The sequence below is a fragment of the Callorhinchus milii genome, unplaced genomic scaffold, assembly GCF_018977255.1.
Source record: "Callorhinchus milii isolate IMCB2004 unplaced genomic scaffold, IMCB_Cmil_1.0 Scaffold2, whole genome shotgun sequence".
NCBI lineage: Eukaryota > Metazoa > Chordata > Chondrichthyes > Chimaeriformes > Callorhinchidae > Callorhinchus > Callorhinchus milii.
Genome location: NW_024704743.1, coordinates 101,615,735 through 101,639,661, shown reverse-complemented (window position 1 = coordinate 101,639,661; position 23,927 = coordinate 101,615,735). Strand labels below are relative to the sequence as shown.

The 23,927-nt window shown below is 40.0% G+C and overlaps 1 protein-coding gene across 1 annotated transcript; it reads left to right on the top strand.

Annotated features, from left to right (window-relative positions):
* Window positions 1–15,474: 15,474 nt before the first annotated feature.
* On the top strand, window positions 15,475–23,205 carry LOC121848131. The gene is made up of 5 exons (XM_042332273.1): window positions 15,475–15,616; window positions 20,905–20,979; window positions 21,218–21,371; window positions 22,507–22,615; window positions 22,844–23,205. The coding sequence occupies exons 2-5, from the start codon at window positions 20,925–20,927 to the stop codon at window positions 22,967–22,969; spliced, it is 444 nt and encodes a 147-aa protein (XP_042188207.1). The 5' UTR covers window positions 15,475–15,616; window positions 20,905–20,924; the 3' UTR covers window positions 22,970–23,205.
* The last annotated feature ends 722 nt before the right edge of the window (window positions 23,206–23,927 follow it).

Below are 23,927 nucleotides of genomic sequence, written 5' to 3'. Positions count from 1 at the left end.
TGCCAGATAGTGAGCTACGAGTCATTTCAAATGGGATTTGCCGTCTTCCCTGATCTCATGAGATCATCCACCTGCTAAATATTGAGAACCAGGACAGGATTTGGGGCCCTTCCCCTTTCAGCTCAGGATGAGGCATGTGATCGCTCACCTGCGGCACCTGCTCTGAGCAAACCCGAGCTGAAGCCCATTGAGAGCAGCAGATTCCTCACAGCAAAATTCCCTCTTACCCCAGTGAGAAACTCCTCTATGGCCTTCCCCTCCCCACCTACCTTTTCGATCTCCCGCCCTGGCCATTACCTTTATTCCAACAAAATAAGTAACTGGAGATCAACAAATCTACAAATTAAAGGCAGACAAATGTGGCAGTGTAAAACATGCATGGTATATTATCATCCATGCAACTCGGTCTGTGAATATCAGAAATTATCAGAAATGGATTGACAAGATACCTTGTGAACAAAATATCCGCCACCTACAATAAAGTGGCTATTTTCGGAAGTTCATACTAAGAAAAGTAACATCCATTATATGTAACATTGCCATGTTATTGGTCTGGCTGACCCATCACTAAAAAAACACTAAAGAAACTACCTTTCCTGAGTAATGTAAACTATGATAACATAGTAATAATAATTTCTCATATCAGGAGCACACGACTCAAAGAGCTTCACAGGGTTTTCTGTAAAGTATGGTGACTGTATTTTGTAGGTGAATACGGCAGATAATTAGCGCACAGCAATGTCTCAACAAACTTCTATGAAGTGAATGATCAATTTTATTTGGTGGATTGTTAGTTATGACACTCGGAGAAACTCCCTTCTCTTTTCGAATAGTGACATGGGATCCATCCACCTGAACAGTCAGACGGGAGCTTGATTAATGTCACATCTGACAAATACACCGTTTCACAGTACTGCAACAGAACGTCAGTCCACGCTATGTGTAAGCTGACTGACCCACAACCTTTTCTCCAGCTCGCAAGTAGCTGTTATCCACCTTATGATGGCTGAAGTCAGAGCTTGTCATATGTTAAATGACTAACTCATGACTCCTGCTTGCAGGAAGGTCTCCTGGTCCTCGGGGCTGAACTTGTTCAAATGTGTTATAGAGGTTCAGAATATATGCTCTACATTTGTTTATATAACATTTATGACACTTAATTTTAGGTGATTTTAGCTACAGTATTATAAATTTAGCTACAGTGGTGTCTAACACATGCAGAAACCCATCACCATGCTTAAGAGTATCCAAACCAAGCTGATATTTCCATGCAGCCCACCTACACATGGAAATCACAGAGATGGATTATTGGAATGGAATGTGTGCTGTCTCCCTGGAGGGATTCATCCAGCTAACCTAATTCCAGAAAGTATTAGGACCAGGTTGGCAAAAGCAAGGCTTGGGGACCCCAGAGTTCGTGTTGGGGTACTACTGGATTCTAACCACCTAAAACCACATAGTTTGCCATTGATATTGCAGCCCGACAAGCTTTCCCATCTGTTTTTTTTCCAGCTTTGACCACCCTATCCATTAGGGCTTTGGCTTGAAGGGTTAACGGGAGTTGGATGAGACGCCCCAGTGACTGGTCAGCCCTTCCAGATCCTGCTGATGAGCCAAATGAGAATGTCAGTCAAAGGTTGAGAATATTGATGCAGAATTTTTATTTACCACCTGGGGGCGATATTGCAAAATTGAAATTGTGGGCTCAGCAAGGCCACCAGGTGTTTACAAATCAGATATAAGGGAAAACCATTGGGTTCCAGGCTGTGGTGACATAAAAAAAACAGACAGTGCTATCAAAACCTAATGAATGCAGGGTAAAACATTCACCTTTCTGTGTAAGATTTCCATGAACTCAGGACACTTTATTTATAACAACTTGCATTTGTACATCGACCTTCCTGTAGGATAATGTCTCTGAGTGTTTCAAGGAGATGGTGTTGGGAACGCAGCAAGAGGGAAGGTGGATGTCGGTGCAGTTGACTAGGTTTTAGAACAGGACAAGACCAAGGAGTGGAGGGAGGAATTGAGGTGAAACAAACTGAAGACTTGAAGGCTTAGAAGCTAAAGTGGGGGTAGAGTTGGACATACAATTATTTAATGTGCGTGCCTTATTCCAAGATTAAAAAAATCATTGGTCAATTAAAACAGTATGGGTCAGAATGTAGTTTTTTAATGGTGTTTTTAATGCAGCATCAAATAGTTAACATAAATGCAGCTCAAGCTTAATATGTTTTATAACCCGGAATACATATTGAGGATTCTATTTTTATTATCAGAAGTAATAAGCATTCCATTTGATATAGTGCCTTGTCACGTCTTTGAGAGGCTTCAAAGCACTTCACAGCTGAGAATAGTCTCAGTAGTCTTATCATTGGCCAGGACCATGAGTACAAGGCCCTTCCCAATGACAATACAGCTGAGACTATTCTGAAGCGTGTTGTTCTCACTCGCAGGACATCATTCTGTCTGCAGCGTGATGACAATTATCCCTCAATACATAATCTCCCATTATTCTTCCATTCACTGGTGTATCTCCCACTACCTGGATGTGTGAACATTATAATCTTATTCCTGATTTTCACTTTGATATCATCTTGACCGCACTCTCGGCATTGTTTCACCCCTCACCCCCACTCCCTCAGCCCACATCCAGCTCGAATGCTAACCCTGGACTGTCAGGCGCCCTGGCAGGTCCTCCCAACATGAAAGGCACTGTAAAAATGTAAATTTGTTTAGTATTGATTTGATTGTTACATACTCTCTGTCGATCTGACATGTGATTGGCATCAGCAACTACAGTCTGAGATGAGCAGCCATAGCCATCCCCTATGTGAATCAGCCAAGATGATCCAACAACTGATGTTACTCTGAATGAGAATAATAATCAATAATAATACTTGCATTTGATATAGTGCCTTTCATGTCAGGAACTTGAGATGATTTACTGTGAAGCATTTCAAAAGATTTTTACTGTAGCTTTACTGTATTAGTTGTGAGTGAAAAACTCACACTAAACAGATATACTTAGGGAAAGCCTCCTCCGTATGCTATTTGTCTGGATTATCTTTTTTTCTTGCTTTCATTGGGGTGACAGTCCTTTGGGTGTGCTTCTTGAAATGCTCACCAAAAAAACTGCCCCACAAAGGAAATGTCTCAAAGCACTTTAACAAGAAGTAATGGAAGCAAAGCCTGGGTGGGAGATTGGGAAGAGGTGTAGGTATGTGCATTGGGGGGTGGGGTGCCTACAAATGCTGACAAAGAGAGAGGTTTTTAGATGGGGTTTGAAAGCAGAAAGTGAGGCAGCAAAGAAGAGTGGGTTAAGCCATTAATAATAATAATAATAATCCTTGCATTTGATATAGCGCTTTCCATGTCTTCCAGACGTTTCAAAGCACTTCACAGAATAGACTGTAAAGTGAATTACCGTATATTTGTGGGCAAAACACAGCAGCCAATTGCGCACAGCAGTGTCGTACAAACAGTCGTGGATTGAAAATGACCAATCTATTATTGTTTTGTTTTGAAGGGATAATTATTATTAGGTGTGTAGAGTAAGGAAACTTGTCCAAGGTTTCGCCCTGTGCCTGGAATTGAACTCAGATGTCTCGCTTGCAAAGCGAGTGGTCTAACCACTGAGCTACAGGACTTCACAGGTAATTGAGGACAAGGACAAGGATCTTAAAAGTTATTTCACTGGAAGATAGAGAACCAGGAGCCAGATGAGAATGAGGGTGATGTGCTCCTGGAGCATTGTGTGGGAAAGAATATGTGTCTAAATGGTCTAAATGTCTAAATGGAATGGAGCTTGAGGAAAGCAGAGCTGGGGAGGAAAGTCATCAAAGCAATGTAGGATAGAAAGGTATATCCAGATTTTTCACTTTGGTTATTCATTAGCATAGTTTGTCCAGAACCTTTGAATTGTGAGATATTCACATATCATATACAAATCTCCATTTTGTTATCTGCAAAACATTTAGTGGTTTTGTCTACATGGGACAATCTCAGAGCATAATTAAGCTTGACATTATTAATGCAGAATATGTAACATTATTGAATTTATCAATGCTGAATAGATTACCTTATTCCTGAATGACTTAAAGGCCCAGGTGTTGAAGGTAAATAATCCATAGATCTTACCACAGGCTTATTGAACAGTCTGATGAATCCAGATTGTCTCCTGCCTATAAAATGTACAGTGTAATTTAAAATTACAAATTGTTCTCATCGATGGAAAACTCGCTTGACCACAATGTTTAACGATGTGATCACATCACAGCTCACAATTTGCACTTTACAATTATTAATTTTCAGAACAAAACTTGCTTGGAAAGTGAGCATGTGACAATTTAATAATTACTTTAGTAATACATTTCGTAGTTGTAGTAGATTGAAGCAAACTTGGAAATATTTAAATATTCACCATTAGCAGCAACAAAGCACAGCACGAAAAGCAATATCAGCTGCATGGTCCTTTCACAGTAAGTGCCTGATGAGCAGGAAATAGCAACAACAAAATTACATTTATATAGTGTCTTTCATGTCGGGAGGACGTCCCAAGGCGCTGGAAACATAAACCAAATCTACCCAAATCTAACTTGACCCTTGATTCCAGTTCCACTGATGTTCTGAACACCTGCTGTCAAGTTCTGAATGGGCCTCAATTGTCTTCAGTTAAAGATAAACGAGGTGGAAGCCATCCTCCTTGGTGCCCTACAATGCTTCCTTGCTCTGACTTCCTCAACCTGCCTTGCTTTCTCTCCAACTCACTGAACCAGGTTGCGACCTTAGCATTCCATTTCACCCTCAGCTCTCTTTCCTCCTTTACATCTGGTCCCTAAACTAGACTGCTTTTCTTCACCACATTGTTAATGTCCATAACTATCTATTACTCAATGCTGCAGAAACCCTCATTAATTTTTCTTTGTCTCCTCCAGACTTGATTTTTCAAATGCGTTTCTCAACACAGACATTATTGGAGGGGTTGTCCTTCAAATGGTAAATCCAATGTGCTAGATACATTGGTTCTGACAAATGTTCCTGTGAAATAAACTAGATTTTCTGCAGGAAAGCTTTTTCTGATTTTAGCTCTGATCCAGGTTCTGCTCAGAGCAGAGGAGATGTAAGGCATAATGACTGATTTTTCTGACATGAGGTGCTAGTTTTACACATTTTTCACATTTACATTTTAAACTCAATATCTTGTAGTAACTAACACAAAGTCTCAAAAAAAGGTCAGGCAAGTGGACTTGAATATCAAACTTCATACCATTGTTATATTATTTATATTTTGAAATCTTCAATTAATAAATCGAACATCAAATAACAGCTTTGTATTTGAGAGATAGATTTGTACAAATTTCTTTATGGTCATTTTATGACTGAGTAAGTCTGCTGTAAGTGAAAACTGATAGGAATGAGTATTGGATCAAATCCCGAAAGTTAATTTGAAAGGATGACAATGGAAGAGGCCGAGGGGTTTAGGAGCGGTGAAGGTTTATTTGGATTACAAATAGCATTACGGATGAGCTGAGCCAAATGGGTGTTTCCTTCTACAAGTTATAGAATATTCAAAATTCTGCTGCTCATGTCCTCTTCTGTGCCAGGTTTGTGAGCCAATCAACCACCTTCACGCTCAACTACATTGGCTCCCCATACCCCAAAGGATCAAGTTCAATATCCTTGTCCTCACTTTTAAAGCTCATCACAGTCTTGCCCCAGCCTACCTCTGCAACCTATTATAACCTACCAACCTGCCCTTTCCCTCTGGGCTGCATGCTCTGCCCTTCACATCCCCCGTCCTGCCTGCCCTGTTATCGATGGTCGTGCTTTTAGCCTTTTAGCACCCACTCTTGACGCAAAAGTCAGAACAGTGTCAAAACAGCAGAGAGATCAAAGAGAACAAGAAGGCAAAAGGAGCTGTGGTCGCAGATATACAAGTTACATTTCTTCACAACTTTGTATCTTCTGCAAACCTCAGACAAGAAATTCTTCACAGAGCGGTAAGTTTGTTGGTGCCACCAGCAAGACTAAATGCCCTCAGCAGATTAAAACCTCAGCCGTTCTGGATACTTTATGCCTGGTCCTTCTGTCATATGATCATTCAAATGGTCACTTACATCTCTTATTTGACATATTTTAAAAACCTCAAAATTTTATCTTATTAAATAACTATTTTATTACCAATCTACATTTTATCCATATGATATCTCCACCTCCAGCTGCATAGGATTAGATATTGCAGTTTGAAGAGAGACCCATATGTCAGGAATAGTAAAGTGTCTTAACTAGACTTTTGAGAGCAGCAGGAATATTTTTGTATAACTGAACAGTGTACGTGTTATTGTTGAATCATTGCCATCACAGTGATGGTACATACAATTACATTGTGTGTGAGTGTGTGTGTTATTCCAAGCTTAATGAATTGGGTTTAAAACAATTTTGATCAATTAAAACAGTCGGATACTGTATGTGGCAGAGTGCAGTTTTAATGGTGTTTTTAAATTGGGAGCATACAGCAGTAAATAATCATTCAACAATATGCAGCTCAAGCATTAACATGCTTTATAGTCCAGAATATTTATTTTCAGACATATGCAGAGAATTTGGCAGTGGTGATGTCATGACCAGTAAAACCTGTAAACTCGATTGAATACTCATTTGAATGGAGACTCAGTGTCTGTTAGAATGTTGCCTTCATGTTTGCATAGTATTGTTTCGGTCATTTATACCCCACAGGTAACAGGAACTGTCTCACTGTCTCAGTTAAAGGATGTTGTCGTCTGAAGGGGGCCTGATTTGCATGAAAACTCATTGTCTGCAACAATGTGTATTTTGTGAGTGGTGGAGTACAAGGGGACAAGCGGATAACAACACTAGGTGTTTGAGCAGACAGGAGAGTTGTACTTTGGAGGGGCTTCTAACCAGAAGTGGATTAGCTCGCTCCCCTGCTTGAACTGTTAAGTGCTAGCATTTTGTGTATTACGACTTAATTTAAGGCTTTGGGGTGTCGTCAAATTATATGCTTGTGCCCATTAAATATTTTACATTTATTTTGAGAAATGCGTATCTTACATTTATCAATATAAACAGGATACTGGTTTTGTCCTCCCAACTCAAATCACTGAAGCATTGGGTGTAACATACCAAGCTCTATGACAGAATAGTCTCAGAGTCTTATCATTAGCTAGGACCATGAGTACAAGGTCCTTTCCAATGACAAGACTGTTGAGACTATTCTGAAGTCGGAGGTCACACTTTCAGCCACTACGCCCCAAAACTCTGGAACACTCTCCCTCCATCTCTCCACTTTTCCCCCTCTCTCCCTTCTTTCAAGTCCCACCTGAAAACTTTCCTCTTGAACCGTGCTTACGGCCACCTCCCACCTGCCCCCGGCTCGGAGTCAGGCTGTTAAACCCTCTGAGACTCAACCCTGCGTGGAGGGTGCTATATAAGTGTAAGTTGTTGTTGAAGCATGTTGCTCTTAATCGCAAGATATCATTCTGCCTGCAGCATGATGACAGTTGTCCGTCAATTCAGAATATCTTGAACCACCAACTCATGCAAAAAACTTCCACTGTTCTTCCATTCACTCCACCACCTGGAGAATAAAGAAAATTGTGAATATTATAATCTTATTCTTGATATTCACTTTGATTTGTTCTTAACTGCATTTTCAACATTGTTTCACCCATCCCACTCGCCCCCACACCCCAGCTCACGCCCAGCTCGGGTCCAAATTCTGGATTATCCAGCTCTTTGGCAGGTCCTTCTGACACGAAAGGTGCTATAAAATGTAAATTTGTTTTGTATTGATTTGATTGTCACATACCCTCCATCAATCTGACATGTGATCAGCATCAACAACTACAGTCTGAGATGAGTGACCATAGCCACATCCTTTGTGAATCAGCCAAGATGGTCCATCATCTGTTGTAACTCTGAAAGAAAATATTAATTAATAATAATATTGATGCATTTGATGCAGGGCCTTTCATGTTAGGAGGACGTCTCACTTGAGATAATTTACTGTAAAGCATTTCAAAATATTTTTATTGTAGCTTTACTAAATTAGTTGTGAGTGAAAATCTCACACTAAACAGATGTGCTTAGTTAAGGAAAGCCTCCTCTGTATGTTATTTGTCTGGATTATCTTTGCTTTCATTGGGCTGACAGCCCTACAGATTGTTCTTCTTGAAGTGATCACTAATGAAATTGCCCCACAGAAGAGTGAGAATATGAACTAAGTTACACTTACACAGCACTTTTACAAGGGCAACATCTCAAATACTTTACAAAGTCAGAACGTGACCAAAGATGGGAAGGCGATTGGGAAGAGTGGGGGATTGATGCCTATAAGCGTGGACAAGGAGAGAGGTTTTTAGATGGGGTTTGAAAGCAGAGAATGAGGCAGCAAAGTTGAGAGATTTCAACAGCATCTGTGCATTATGGGGCTGCACGTCTGTAGCTAAAAAATCTGTAACTATGTTACATTTTAAGTCAATGGTCTCAATAATAATAATAATAACAATAATAATCTGTTCACTTGATGTAGCGCCTTTCAAGTCAGTAGGACGTCCCAAAGCACTTCACAGGATTTACTGAAAAGTGGAGTGACTGTGTTTTGGAGGCAAACGTGGCAGACCCATAATTGACTACCTCGTTTCGCCCACAAATATATAGTCAATTCACTTTACAGTATATTCTGTGAAGCGCTTTGAGATGTCTAGAAGACATGAAAGAAAATATGGCATTAATGAGTAGGGGAAATAGTAAAAAGTCAAAATTAAAGGCGCTGTATCTGAATCCATGAAGCATTCGTAACAAGATTAATTGCATAAATAGAGATAAACAAGTACGATCTAGTAGCCATTACAGAGACGTGGTTACAGGGAGACCAAGCTTGGGAGCTAAACATTCCAGGTACCTGACATATAAGAAACATAGGCAATATGGAAAACGAGGGAGGTGTAGCCCTGTAAATAAAGGATGAGATAAAAACAGTAGAGAGGAAGGATCTTTAGTCAAAAAATCAGGATGTAGAATCAGTAAGGGTGGAGCTAAGAAACAACAAGGGTCAGAAAACACAAGTGGGAGTAGTTTATAGACCCCCAAACAGCAGTTATAGTATTGCACAGATTATTAATCAGGAAATTAGAGGAGCATGTAACAAGGGTAATACATTACGAGTGGGTGATTTTAATCTTCATATAAGGTGGGAAAACCAAATTGGCAAAAGTAAATTAGAGGAGGAGTTTATGGAATGCATTAGAGATTGTTTTCTAGTACAGTACGCTGAGGAACCAACCAGGGAACAGGCGATCCTAGATCTTGTGTAATGAAGCAGGTCTAATCAGTAATCTTGAAGTTAAGACAGAGTGACCATAATATGATGGAATTTAATATTAAGTTTGAGAGTGATGTAGTTAGGTCCGAAACAAGATCCTTAAACTTAAATAAAGCCAGCTTTGCAAGTATGAGGGACAATTCAACTAAAATAGACTGGGAAAGTAAATCAACAGATATGATGGTAGACAAGCAATGGAAAACGTTCAGAGATCTATTAGATAATTTCCAGCGAATGCCTATTCCCTTGAGAAATAAAAATTCCCCAGAAAAGTGGTTCAACCATGGCTAACTAGAGAAGTTAAGGAAAGTATAATATTAAAAGAATAGGCCTATAATATTGTCAAAAAGAGCTGTAAACCTGAGGATTGGGAGGGCTTTAGAGATCAGCAAAGGTTAACCCAAGAAACTGATTAAGAGGGAGAAAATGGAATATGAGAGTAAACTAGCTGGAGTTATAAAGACAGATAGTAAGAGCTTTTACAAGTATATAAAGAGGAAGAGATTAACAAAAGTAAACGTGGGTCCCTTACAGGCAGAGATAGGAGAAATTATAATGGGGAATAAAGAAACGGCAGAGTCATTAAACAAATACTTTGCTTCTGTCTTCACGTTGGAAGATACTAAAAGCTTACCAAAAATAGTGGGGAACCAAGAGATTAATGTTAGTGAGGAACTTAAAGAAATTAATACCAGAAAAGTAATAGTACCAGAGAAATTGATGGGACTAAAAACTGATAAATCCCCTGGACCTGATGGCCTGCATCCAAGGGTTTTAAAAGAGGTGGCTGCAGAGATAGTGGATGCATTGTTTTTGATTCTCCGGATTCTGAAACGGTTCCCATTGATTGGAAGATCGCAAACGTAACATCGTTATTTAAGAAGGGTGGGAGAGAAGAAATGGAGAACTATAGACCAATTAGCCTGACATCGGTGGTGGGGAAAATTCTAGAGACTATAATTAGGGACATTGTCACTTAGAAAGTCATAATATGATTAGGCAGAGTCAACACGGTTTTATGAAAAGGAAATTGTGTTTAACAAATCTTTTAGAGTTTTTTGAAGATGTAACGAGCAGGTTAGATGGGGGAAGCAGTGGATATAGTGTACTTGAATTTTCAGAAGGCATTCGACAAGGTGCCACATAAAAGGTTGTTACATAAGATTAGGGCTCATGGAATAAAGGGTAATATATTAGCATGGATTGAAGAGTGGTTAACAGGCAGAAAACAGAGAGTACGGATAAACGGGTCCTTCTCAGATTGGCAGGTTGTGACTAGTGGAGTGCCACAAGGATCAGAGCTTGGGCCTCAACTGTTTACAGTCTACATCAATGATTTAGATGAGGAAATAGAGCTTAATGTATCTAAATTCGTGGACAATACAAAGCTAGGTGGGAAAGTAAGCTGTGCGGAGGACACATGGAGGATGCAAAGGGATATAAGCAGGTTAAATGAGTGGGCAAGAAGGTGGCAGATGGAGTATAATGTGGGGAAGTGTGAAGTTATTCACTTAGGTAGAAAGAATAGAAAAGCAGATTATTTTCCAGAGAGGGAGAGACTAGATAGTGTTAGTGTTCAGAGGGATTTAGGTGTCCTTGTACACTAATCACAGAAAGTTAGTATATAGGTATAGCAAGCAATTAGGAAGGCTAATACCGTTTATTGCAAAGAGGTTAGAGTACAACAGTAGGGAAGTCTTGCTGCAATTGTATAGGGCCTTGGTTAGACAGCACCTGGAATATTGTGTGCAGTTTTGTTCTCTTATCTAAGAAAGGACATACTCGCCTTAGAGGGGGTGCAACGTAAGTTCACTAGGTTGGTTCCTGGAATGAGGGGGTTGACCTACGAGAAAAGGTTGCGTAAACTAGGCCTATATTCTCTAGAATGTAGAAGAATTAAAGGTGATCTTATAGAAACGTATAAGACTCTTAAGGGTCTTGATAGGGTAGATAGTGTGAGACAGTTTCCCCTGGTTGGAGAATCTAAAACTAGGGGTCATAGCCTCAGGATTAAACGTCAGCCCTTTAGAACTGAGTTGAGAAAACATTTCTTCACTCAGAGGGTAGTGAATTTATGGAATTCTCTACCCCAGAAGGCAGTGGCTGCTCAGTCATTGAACATATTCAAGAGTGAGATTGATAGATTTTTAAAAACTAAAGAGTTTAAGGGATATGGGGATAGGGCTGGTAAATGGAATTAGGTTAGTAGATCAGCCATGATCTTGTTAAATGGTGGGGCAGGCTCGAGGGGCTGAATGGCCTACTCCTGCCCCTATTTCTTATGTTCTTATGAAACGCTCTATATCAAATGCAAGATTTATTATTATTAATATTATTCATATTCATATTATTGTTATACAAAGCCATGTCCCACAAAGAACCATGAAATGAACAACCAGGTGGATCTGGGGGACTGTTGTCAAGGACATTACGAGAAACTCCTTTCTCTGCTCGGGAGAAACTTAAAACAAAGGCCGAAGCTCTGCCTTCTTCAAGTTCAAAATAAAGGGATTCTTTCACTGATATTATTTCATTTTTTGATCTCATCTTTTTAGAACACACACCATACCAACCCTCCGATCACATCACAGCATCAAGCTGTTTTTTAAATGTGTCAAGCAACCTGGCTTTAACCACTCTTTCTGGTAACATGTTGCAGTAGTTAATTATTGTCAGGGTTATGAAATACATCCTGGTGTCTGTCCTGAAATTGCACTTGGCAACTCAAAACCTGTGTCCTCTTGTTCTGTTTACTTATCTAGATGTTCAAGTCAGGTGTTCTTTTCTGATCTCTAATACCTGACTGACCTTATCTAAGATATTCATCTGTTGAAACATTATTTGATGTTAATTTCCTGTAAATAAAACTGGCATTTACCAAAAAGTCAGAAGGTTCAGCTTTGTAAGGCAATACTCAAGAGGGATGAAGGACAACGCATCAGGTTTGGGAATTAACAGATTTACTGAAAGCCTTTTACTCAACTTTTATTATGGTAAAATCCAGCATATTTGAACAAGGAACTTGACCTGAACCCCGATGTGACCAATGCAACAATGGTTAACCTTCAGAGGACAGCTGTCATGTGTTTACATTTGGTGCAGTAGCTATACCTGTATGTATATTCCTGTATATGGCCTAACCTATTATAATTTCTGTATCCCAGCTGGACCTATAACACAACAAGTTTTGAGACTTGTCTTGAAAGAGATGAGGAAGGGAATCAGTCAGAAGGTCGCTGGGATGAAGTTCCAAAAGAAGTGCCAGAATGGCTGAAAGCCCGATCATTGATGATGCAATGGATATGGCAGGGATATGAAGCAAGCGTGTGAATAGGTGGCCGGGATAGTTTGGTTAAGACATTTGGTGAGGTAGTGTACAGCGAGACCGTGGAGGGATTGAAAAGTGTGAATGAGAATCTTGAACTCAATCTGATAGGGGATAGGGAGCCAGTGAAGCCGGGTGAGGATGGGGGTGACAAATATGGATGTGATAAAAGCGTGGATTCAGATCATGGCTGCTCGATGGGAGAGGTAGTTGCAGAGACAGGCAATGTTTCAGTGAGACGGACACCTCTTCCCCAGCTTTGAGTCTTTTATCAATACTTGGTGAAGCCCAGCTGTGTAAAAAAAAAAAAAAAAAATTTAGAAGGGGAGAGACTAGATAGTGTTAGCGTTCAGAGGGACTTGTGTGTCCTTGTACACCAGTCACAAAAAGTTAGTTTGCAGGTACAGCAAGCAATTAGGAAGGCTAACGGTATGTTGGCATTTGTTACAAAAGGGTTAGAATATAAGAGTAGGGAAATCTTGCTGCAACTGTATAGGGCCCTGGTGAGACCGTACCGAGAGTATTGTGTGCAGTTTTGGTCTCCTTATTTAAGAAAGAATGTACTCGCCTTGGAGGGTGTACAACGTAGATTCACTGGGTTGGTACCTGTGATGAGGAGGATGAGTTATGAGGATAGGTTGAGCAATTTAGGCCTATATTCTCTGCAATATAGAAGAATTAGAGGTGATCTTATAGAAACCTATAGGATTATAAAGGGGCACGACAGAATAGATAGTGGGAGACTTTTTCCCCTGGTTGGAGAAACTATAACCAGAGGTCACAGTCTTAAAATTAGGGGTAAGCCCTTTTGCACTGAGCTGAGGAAAATCTTCTTCACTCAGAGAGAATTTATGGAATTCTCTACCCCAAAGGGCTGTAGATGCTCAGTCCTTGAACATATTCAAGACTGAGATTGATAGATTTCTTGTGGATAAAGGGATTAAGGGATATGGGGCTAAGGCGGGTAGGTGGAGTTAGAATAGATCAGCCATGATCTTATTGAATGGCGGGGCAGGCTCGAGGGGCCGAATCTCCTGTTCCTAATTCTTGTGTTCTTATGAATGAGTGTTGGATCAAATCCCAAAAGTTAATTTGAAAGCGAGCTTCAGATTTCAGATGAATGCAAATAAAAGTGCAATAACTTTCACATGCACCTTACTTCCATATGTCATTAGTTTGCTACATTCTAGTTAATATCAATGAAAGAAGCCCTTTGTTTTGGATTTGAAGAAGGCAGAGCTTCAGTCATGATTTAAGTTTCTCCCAAGCAGAGAAAGGAGGTTCTCGTAGTGTTCTGGCCAATAGTCCTCCAAATACATTGGTCATTTGTTTCATCGTTCTTTGTGAGACATTACTATGAATTATGGAGCTGCTACAATTGCCTACAAATACACAGTCACTCCACTTCACAATAAACCCTGTGAAGTGCTTTGGGACATCCTCCTGACTTCAAAGGTGATATATCAAATTAAAAGTTTATGAAAAATAAGACCACTGAATTAAAATCTAACACGATTCAGAATTTTGGAAAAGCCTCAAATTCACACTTAATTTAGAAACCAGTTTTTCTCTTATCCTCTTAATAACCACAGGCTACATTTAAGACTAAATGTATCTGCCAATATTCTGCATGATCTTACTTTTTAAGGCAATTGTCTTCAAACCAAGACCAGGTGGTGTTTCAGGCCCTCGGATCACCACAAGTGATTCAGCTGAATTTACTGACACAACCATAGTGGAACATACTTCAATTGAGAAAATCCAAGAAGATCTTATCATCCTTGGACTTGATATAATTCTTCATCATGTCAACAAGATATCTCAAAGGACTTCACAGGATTTATTGTAAAGTACAGTGACTGCAGGAGAACAGGGCATCCAATTTGCACAAAGCAATGTACCACAAACAGGCATAGAGTGAGTGAACAATTTTATTTGGGGATTGTTGTCCAGAATACAGGGAGAAACTTCCTTTTCTTTTCAAATAGTGCCATGGGATCTTTAAAGTCTACCTGAACTGTCAGACAGGACCTTGGTTGAATGCCTCTCCCACAGCAATGCATTGGAGTTATAGATTTTATAAAGTTTTCATAGAAGGTTGAAAGGAGTAATAGATTTTTTTTCCTATAAACTTGTAGATTTTTTTTATGTCCAAAGCAGGTCTGAGGAAAAGAAAAATGAAGTAGGTTTGGGATAATGTTACAAAATTATATGAATTTCTCCTGCTTCCAATTAGGTTATGACACACTTTTGGTGAAGTTTTCATTTAACTTTTTCTCACAACTCTCGTAAACAGAGCAGTCTCGATATGTTTACTGTGCATTATCTCTTGGGTAACACAAATTTTATTATTCATAAATTTACTTTAGGATTATCAATTCAGCATGGACTAACTACTAAAATACAGTGTCCATCTTCTCCATAGAACGATAAACAATACTTCAGTGACTTGAGTCTAAAACAATTGAACCAGGTATTTTCTTAATTAGCCAAGACAGAATCAAATAATTTTCATCAAGAATATACATGAGCTACAGCAGTAAATTACCAACAGTGACAGTAAAACAGATTACATCTTCAATTCTAAATATATCTAAACGCTATAAGGGCTGACCTAAAGGGATTACAAAACAGATTTTTTTATATAACAGGAACAAGGTCAATGCTTGCAATGCTATGGAGCAAGTTTTGAAAGGTTTTGTCAACACAGCACTACTTACCAGAAACTTTTTTGTGTTTATTCACAATGTTGTACTTCTCGGTCTTTACATAAATCATCATAGTTACACCCATTAGTCATGATGTAAGTGAAGCTCTAAAAGCTCTATAAATCCAGGCATATAGAGCAACAGTGAGAACCAGGAGGTTGGCAAGAGAGTAAGAGAGAAAACAGAGAAAAAAGTGACAGGAAAACAAGCTGCTTCTTTTCTTTTCATTATCCTCAGGTAAGCCATTGGCTTGCTGCTCCATTGCAAGGCACTGAGCCTCGGTAATGCTTCTTATCATAAAGCTGATGATGCTTCAAAATTTGCTCTTTTACTCCTGTTTTAATCTTTGATATTGATTGTTCTGTAACTTGCTAACTGTTAGAACTTGAGCAGAAAGCCCAGCAACATGAGGAAGGAACTGAGTGAAGGGGAACAGAGTGAGAAATCTGTTAAGGAATTTGGTGAGAGTGGGAATTCTTCACTAAGAGAGATGCCAGAGACCAAGAGAGAACTCTTTCATTCAGCAGATGAGTGGGAAATCTTTCTCAACGTAGAGGCAACCATATATGTAAGCAGGCAAACAAGTCGATTAGCAGTTAACCACAGATCAGGTGTTGGGATTAATAAATTTGCTGACTAGTCAAAACTGGGTGTTTTTGTTTGAGTCCTATATAAAGCAGAGGACTTGCAAGAGCCTCACTTGAGCAAAGAGCCCAGCAGTACAGTAAAGGGAACTGATTGAGGTAGAGCAGAGTGATAATTCTGTTAAGGAATTTGGTTAGAGTGGGAAAGAGTGCATATTTATAAAATATGTAAAAGTTATATTAAAATAATATAAAACATATCTGGAAATATGGCAGGGCAGCTGAGATTGGCTGCATGCACAATGTGTGCCATGTGGAACTCCAGGACGCTTTGTGTGCCCTGGATAAACATGTGTAGGAAGTGCCTCTGGCTGCTTGAGCTCAGGGTTTCTGAGCTTGAAGAGAGGCTGGTACGAGTGGGAAAGAGGTGCATAATTATAAAATATGTAAGTCTCTCCTCAAGCTCAAGAACCCTGAGCTGCATAGCATACGGTAGGCAGAAGAGTTCATGGATTGAATGTTTCAGGAGGTGGTCACCCCACAGTCATAGAAGGTTCAGAAGGAGAGTGGGTGGGTGACCACCTGGCTTGGTAGGAAATGCAGAAATCCCCTGAGTGTGTGGCATTCACAAACAGGTTCTCTGTACTGAATATCAGTGAGGGTGATGACACTGTTGGGGAAAGGAGTCAAAAGCAAATGGATGCACAGGGGGACACAGGGAAGAGTATCAATGCAATTGTCATTGGGAACACAATGGTGAAAGGAGTAGACAGATGTTTCTGCAACCAAAGACGTGACACTCGCATGGTATGTTGCCTCCTTGGTACCAGGGTTGAAGACATCATGGAATAGGTACTAAACATCCCACAGGGGGAAGAGAAACATCCAGAAGTTGTTGTCCATGTTGAGATCCATGATGTCAGGGAAAAAAGGGCTGAGATCCTACAGGGAGAATATCAGAAGCAATGGAAAAAGATAAAGAATAGGACCTCAAAGGTGGTGATCTCTGAATTGCTCCCATTGTTTCGTGCAAGTGATTATCAAAACAGCAGGATCAAGCACATGAATACACGGCTGGATAAATGGTGCAGAAAGGAGGGCTTCAGGTTCCTGGAACATTGGGACCAGTTCTGGGGCAGGTGGAACCTGAACATGGTGAAGGGGTTACACCAAAACAGGACTGGGATCAATGTCCTCACAGGAAGGTTAACTAGCGCTATGGGCAAAGTTTTAAACTAATTTCGAGGGGGGAAGGGAATCAGGATATAGCATCAAGGAGGGGAAGCAAGTTACATAGAGGACTGGGAGAGATGAATAATAATAATAATAATCCTTGCATTTGATATAGCGCTTTTCACGTCAGGAGGACCTCCCAAAGCGCTTCACAGAACACACTGTAAAGTGAATTGACTGTATATTTGTGGGTGAACGCGGCAGCCAATTGCGCACAGCAATGTCCCACAAACAGGCGTAGATTGAAAATGACCAATTTATTATTGTTTTGGGTTTTGGAGGGATTATTATTCGACGTGTGGAGTAAGGAAACTTGCCCAAGGTTTCGCCCTGCCTGGAATTGAACTCAGGTCTCTCACTTGCAAAATGAGAGCTCTAACCACTGAGCTACAGGACTCCACGAATAGCAATGTAATAAGGACTAGTCCAATAAAGGAGGGATTAGACAGGGGAAAAATGCAGAGAAGACTCAATCGGTCTTGTAGTGCAAGTGTGTAAATGCACGGAGTGTGACAAATAAGATTGATGAGCAGCAGGCTCAAGTTGCCACATGGGCTTATGATGCAGTAGCAATAATGGAGATCTGGCTCAAACAAGGGCAGGAATGGGAATATTTGTGGCTACAATATATTCAGGAGGGATAGGGAGGTAAAAAATGGAGTGGGGTGTGACAATATTGTTTAAAGACATGGATACGGCCCAGGAAAGGGACCAAAAACAGAGGCAATGGTCTGAAACAGAACCTATTTGGTTAAGGTTAAGGAGCAGAAAAGGAGCTGCACTCTGTTAAGTATATATTACAGACCACCAAATAGTGGGAAGGAGATAGATCAGCAAATCTGCAAGCAGATTTCAGAAAGATGCAAAACCAATAGAGTAGTGGTAATGGGGGACTTCAGTTATCCTAACACAGACTGACAAAATAACAGTGTAAAGGGCAAGGAGGGGGAAGGATTCCTGAAATGTGTGCAGGATAACTTTCTGGATCAGTATGTTTCCAGCCCAATGAGGAAGGAAGCTGTGCTGGATCTAGTTCTGGGGAATGAAGTGGAGCAGGTTTCAGTAGGAGAGCATCTGGACAACAGTGATCACAACATCAATAGGTTTAGAGTACTTATGGAAAGGAACAAGGAACAATCAAAGGTGAAGATACTCAACTGGAAGAGGGCCAATTTCAGTGAGTTAAAAAACGACCTAGTCAAGGTGGACTGGAAAGAAAGATTGTCAGGTAAAACAGCTAATGAGCAATGGAAACCTTCAAGCAGGAAATAGTTCAGGGACAGAACAAATACATTCCCACAAAGGGGAAAGGCAGGACATCCAAAACTCCCTGGATGACTAAGGAAATTGGGATTAAAGTAAAACATAAAAAGGAGGCTTATGATAAATGGCAGGTGCAAAATACAGAAGATAATCAAATAGAATATAGAAAGTACAGAGGAGAACTGAAAAAGAAAATAAGAGGGGCAAAGAGATTGTATGAGAAAAGATTAGCAGATAACATAAAAGGGAACCCTATGGTATTTTATAAGCATATAAAGAATAAAGGGTTAGTCAAAGGTAGGGTGGGTCCAATTAGTGACCAAAGAGGAAATCTTCTTGTGGAGGCAGAGGGCATGGCTGACATACTGAATGAATACTTTGTATCTGTCTTCACAGAAGAAGAAAATGTAATCAATACCACAGTATCAGAGGAGAGGGTAGAGATATTGGATAAGATAAGAAAAAACCGAGAGGAGGCACTAAAATGGTTGTCGGTGTTTAAGGTAGATAAGTCACCCGGTCCGGAAGGGATGCATCCTAGGTTACTGAGGGAAGTAAAGATGGAAATAACGGAGGCTCTGACCACAATCTTTCAATCCTCCTTGGACACTGGGGTGGTGTCAGAGGACTGGAGGGTTACAAATGTTACTCCCCTGTACAAAAAGGGGCAGAAGGATAAATCGGAGAACTACAGGCCAGTCATCCTAACATCAGTAGTGGGAAAACTTCTAGCGACTATAATCCAGGACAAAATAATTTTTTCCTGAGAAAAATATGGGTTAATAAAGAACAGCCAACCCAGATTTGTTAAAGGCAAATCATGTCTAACAAACCTGATAGAGTTTTTTTGATGAAGTAACAGAGAGGGTGGATGAAGGTAGTGCAGTTGATGTAGTTTATATGGATTTTCAAAAGGCGTTTGATAAAGTGCCACATAAGAGACTTGTAAGCAAAATAAAAGCCACGGTATTAAAGGGACAGTGGCAGCATGGATATAGAACTGGCTGGGAGACAGAAAGCAGAGAATGGTGGTGAATGCAAAAGGGGCCTAGAATGCAAAAGTCAGGAAGTTATGATGAACCTTTATATAACACTGGTTAGACCTTAGCTAGAATATTATGCTTAGTGCTGGGCACTTTAGGAAAGATGTCAAGGCATTGGAGAGGGTAAAAAGGAGATTTACCAGGATGGTACCAGGGTTGAGGAACTTCAGTTATCAGGAGAGGCTAGAGAAGCTACGATTATTCTCCTTGGAGCAGAGAAAGTTAAGAGGAGACTTAATCGAAGTTTTCAAAATTATGAGGGGATTTGATAGGGTGAACAAGGAGAAATTATTTCCACTGGCAGTGGGTCGGTAACCTGAGGACACTGTTTTAAAATAGTTGTTGAAAGAAACAGAGTGGAGGTGAGAAGAAATTTTTTCACACAGCGAGTTGTTCAGATCTGGAATGCATTGCCTGAAAGGGCGGTGGAAGCCGATTCGATAACAGCTTTTAATAGAGAAGTAGATAATTATTTGGGAAGGACAAGTTTACAGGGTTATGGGAAGAGAGCGGGGGAATGGGTTTGATTTGGTAACTCTTTTCAAACAGCTGGCACGACACGATGGTCCAAATGGCCTCCTTTTGTGCTGTATAATTCTATGATTCTAATGCAATACACATCCAGTGTTTCAGCAAATAGAGGATTTTCTATGATGTATATGGAGAAAGAATTTGCATTTGTTAATATTGCCTCATTGAGTAGAAACATCTTAAATCTATTACAGACACAGTATTATTGCCAGGTTACAGAGATTTATTTGTAGGCAAACATGGCAGGTATATTTCACACAGCAAAGTCTCACAAACAACGATGAGATGTTTGATTCATTAATTTACCTGGAGGACTGTTGACCAGCACAGCAGGACAGACTGCCATTTTTAAAATCCTGTCATGAGTTCTTTAATGTCCACCTGAAGAACAGACCGACAGTTTGTTGGCTTCATGTCTCACCTGAAGGACAGCACCTTCAATAATATCTGTGTTGAGAAAGGCATTCAAAAAATCAAGTCTTGAGGAGACAAAGTCATGAATGAGTGTTTCCGCAGCATTGAATATGGGATAAAAACAGACACGAACCATTTGGTGGAGATACAGAAAAGCAGTCTAGTTTAGGGACCAGATGTAAGGGAGGAAAGGAGCTGAGCTTCAAATGAAATACCAATGTTGCAACCTGGTTCAGTGAGTTGGAGAGAAAGGCAAGGCAGGTTGAGGAAGTTAGAGCAAGGAACCATTGGAAGGCCCCAAGGTGGATGGCTTCCATCTCATTCATCTTTGGATAAAGACATTTGAGGCTCATTCAGAACTTGATAGTAGGTGGTCAGAACATCAGTGGAATCAAGGGTCAAATTAGATTTGGGTAGATTTGGTTGTGTTTGTTTAACTATGTTTCCTGCTCATTAGGCACTTACTGTGAGAGGACCATGCAGCTGATATTGCTTTTCGTGCTGTGCTTTGTTGCTGCTAATGCATCTTCTAGTGAGTATTTCAATATTTCCAATTTGCTTCAATCTACTACAACAACAAAATTTATTACTGACATGATTGTTAAATTGCCACATGCTCACTTTTCAAGCAAGCTTTGTTCTGAAAATAAATAATTGTAAAGTGAAAATTGCAAGCTGTGATGTGATCCCATTGTCAAACATTATGGTTGAGCGAGTTTTGCATTAATGAGAACAATTCATAATTCTGAATTAAACTCTATATTTTATAGGCCAAAGACAAACAGAGGCATTTCCCCATGACATAACACGCCAATCTGAACTCACCAGGCTGTATAATACACCTGTGGTGAGAGCTGAGAGTCTCAGGAGACCTTTGGGTTCTTTATCTTGGATGCTTGGACCTTTTAGTCATTCAGGAGTAAGGTAAGCTAATTCAAGTAGATATTCTGCATTGATAATGTTAGCTCAATTATGCTCTGAGATTATCCCACACAAGCAAAACCACTATATGTTTTGCAGATAACAGAATGGAGATTTGTATATAATATGTGAATGTCCCACAATTAAGATTCTGGATAAACTATGCCAATGAATAACCTAAGTGAAAAATCTGGATATACCTTCCTGTCCTACACTGCTCTGATCACTGGCCTCCCCAGCTCTGCCTTCCTCAAGCTCCATTTCATCTAGACTTCCTCTGCCCATGTTCTCTCCCACACAAAGCCCATTACACCCTTTCTCACCTGCCTCCACTGTTTCTCTATCTCCCCTTGAAATCAATTTAAGATCCTTGTCCCTACCTGCAAATGCCTAATGGCTTAACCCCACTCTTCCTCTACAATCTTCTGTGGTCTTATTCCCCAACCACTACTCTCCACTGTGCCATGCCTGTTTCATGCCACTCTCCAACCCGACTATCATCAGTGAACAAACACACTTCTTGGCCCTGCTCTTGAACTCTTTCGAAATCTTTCAACTTTGCTACCTCACTCTCTGCTTTCAAAGCCCAACTAAAAACCTCTCTCTTTGTCCGCACATATAGACATCAAACCCCAGCCCCACCCACATCACCACACACACATACACTTTGCTACCCTGCTTTGCTTCCATTATATTTTTGTAAAGTGCTTTGAGACATTTTTGTTGTCAAAGTTGCTGTGTAAGTGTAACTTATTTCATATTCTCACTCTTTTGTGGGACAATTTTATTGGTGAGCATTTCAAGATAAACCAGTAGAGCTGTCACCCCAATTAAAGAAAAAAAGGAGATAGTCCAGACAAATAACATACAGAAGAGGCTTTCACTAAGTACAGGTGTTTGGTGTGAGTTTTTTTTACTCACAACTGCAGTAAAGCTACAGTAAAAATTTTTTTGAAATGGTTCTAAGGCCTAATTTTGCTTAGGATTGGCAGCAAGCATTTATATGATTTGATCCAAATTCACAGTCACTACACTTTAAAGTAAATCATCTCAAACACTGTGAGTCGTCCTCCTAAAGTGAAAGGTGCTACATCAAATGCAATGATTAATATTACTATTAATTATTTTTCTCTTTCAGAGTAACAACAGATACTGGAGAATCTTGGCTGATTCACAAAGGAGATGGCTTTGGCCGCACATCTCAGACTGTAGTTACTGATGCCAATCACATGTCAGATCGATGGAGGGTATGTGACAATTAAATCAATACCAAACAAATTTACATTTTTACAGTGCCTTTCATGTTGGCAGGACCTGCCAGGGTGCTTGACAGTCCAGGGATAGCACTCGAGCTGGATGTGGGCTGAGGGAGTAAGGGCAAGGGGGTGAAACAATGCCGAGAGCGCGGTCAAGATTGTATCAAAGTGAAAATCAGGATAAAGATTATAATATTCACACTTACCTTAATTTTTCAGGTAGTGGAAGATACACCAGTGCATGGAAGAACAGTGGGAGATTTTGTACGAGCTGGTGGTTCAACATATTCTCTATTGAGGGACAATTGTCATCACGCTGCAGACAGAATGATGTCCTGCGAGTGAGAACAACATGCTCCAGAATAGTCTCAGCTGTATTGTCATTGGAAAGGGCCTTGTACTCATGGTCCTGGCCAATGACAAGACTACTGAGACTATTCTCAGCTGTTTATGTCTGATAATAAAAATACCAAAATCTACCATATATATTCTGGGCTATAAAGTATGTTAATGCTTGAGCTGCATTTTGTTGATTAATTGTTGCTCCATTAAAAACACCATTAAAACTACATTATCACACATACAATATCTGACTGTTTTAATTGACCAAAATAGTTTTAAACCCAATTCATTAAGCTTGGAATAACACATGCACACACGCACGCTTCCTTATTCCACATGCCTCTGTTTACCTAGCAGTAAGTAAGAACCCAGTTGTTAGTAGATTGGCAGATCGCTTTTCCGGGGATAAAAATCCCTAAATAAAAATAATAATAATTTGCTCACTCAATGCCCAACTGTTTATGGGACAATGCTGTGTCCAATCGGCTGCAATGTTTCGCCCACAAAATATTCAGTCAAGCTACTTTACAGTATATTCTGTGAAATGCTTTGAGATGTCTCAAAGACATGATAAATCACTATATCAAATGCAAGGATTATTATTATTATTACTCTCATATGTCTAGGTAAGGCATTTTACTATTCCTGACATATGGGTCTCTTCAAACTGAAATATCTAGTCCTATGCAGCTGGAGATACCACATGAATAAAAATGTGGATCGGTTATAAAATAGTTTTTTAATAAGTTGTGGATTGAGTGCCCAATTTTTTTTAATGAAACAAAGGTATAAGGAAGGGATGAGCTTTTAATCTGCTGAGGGTATTTAGTCTTGCTGGTGGCACTGACAAATTTATTGCTCTGTGAGGAACTTCTTGTCTGAGGTTTGCAGAAGATACAAAGTTGTGATGAAACGTAACTTGTGCATCTGCGACCACAGCTCTCTATGCCTTCTTGTTCTC

Coding starts and splice junctions, on each gene's coding strand:
- LOC121848131 (XM_042332273.1), top strand. CDS start 20,925: ATGCAGCTGATATTGCTTTTCGTGCTGTGCTTTGTTGCTGCTAATGCA. Junction 21,372..22,506: donor TTTAGTCATTCAGGAGTAAG/GTAAGCTAATTC, acceptor TTTCTCTTTCAG/AGTAACAACAGATACTGGAG. Junction 22,616..22,843: donor ACATGTCAGATCGATGGAGG/GTATGTGACAAT, acceptor TTAATTTTTCAG/GTAGTGGAAGATACACCAGT.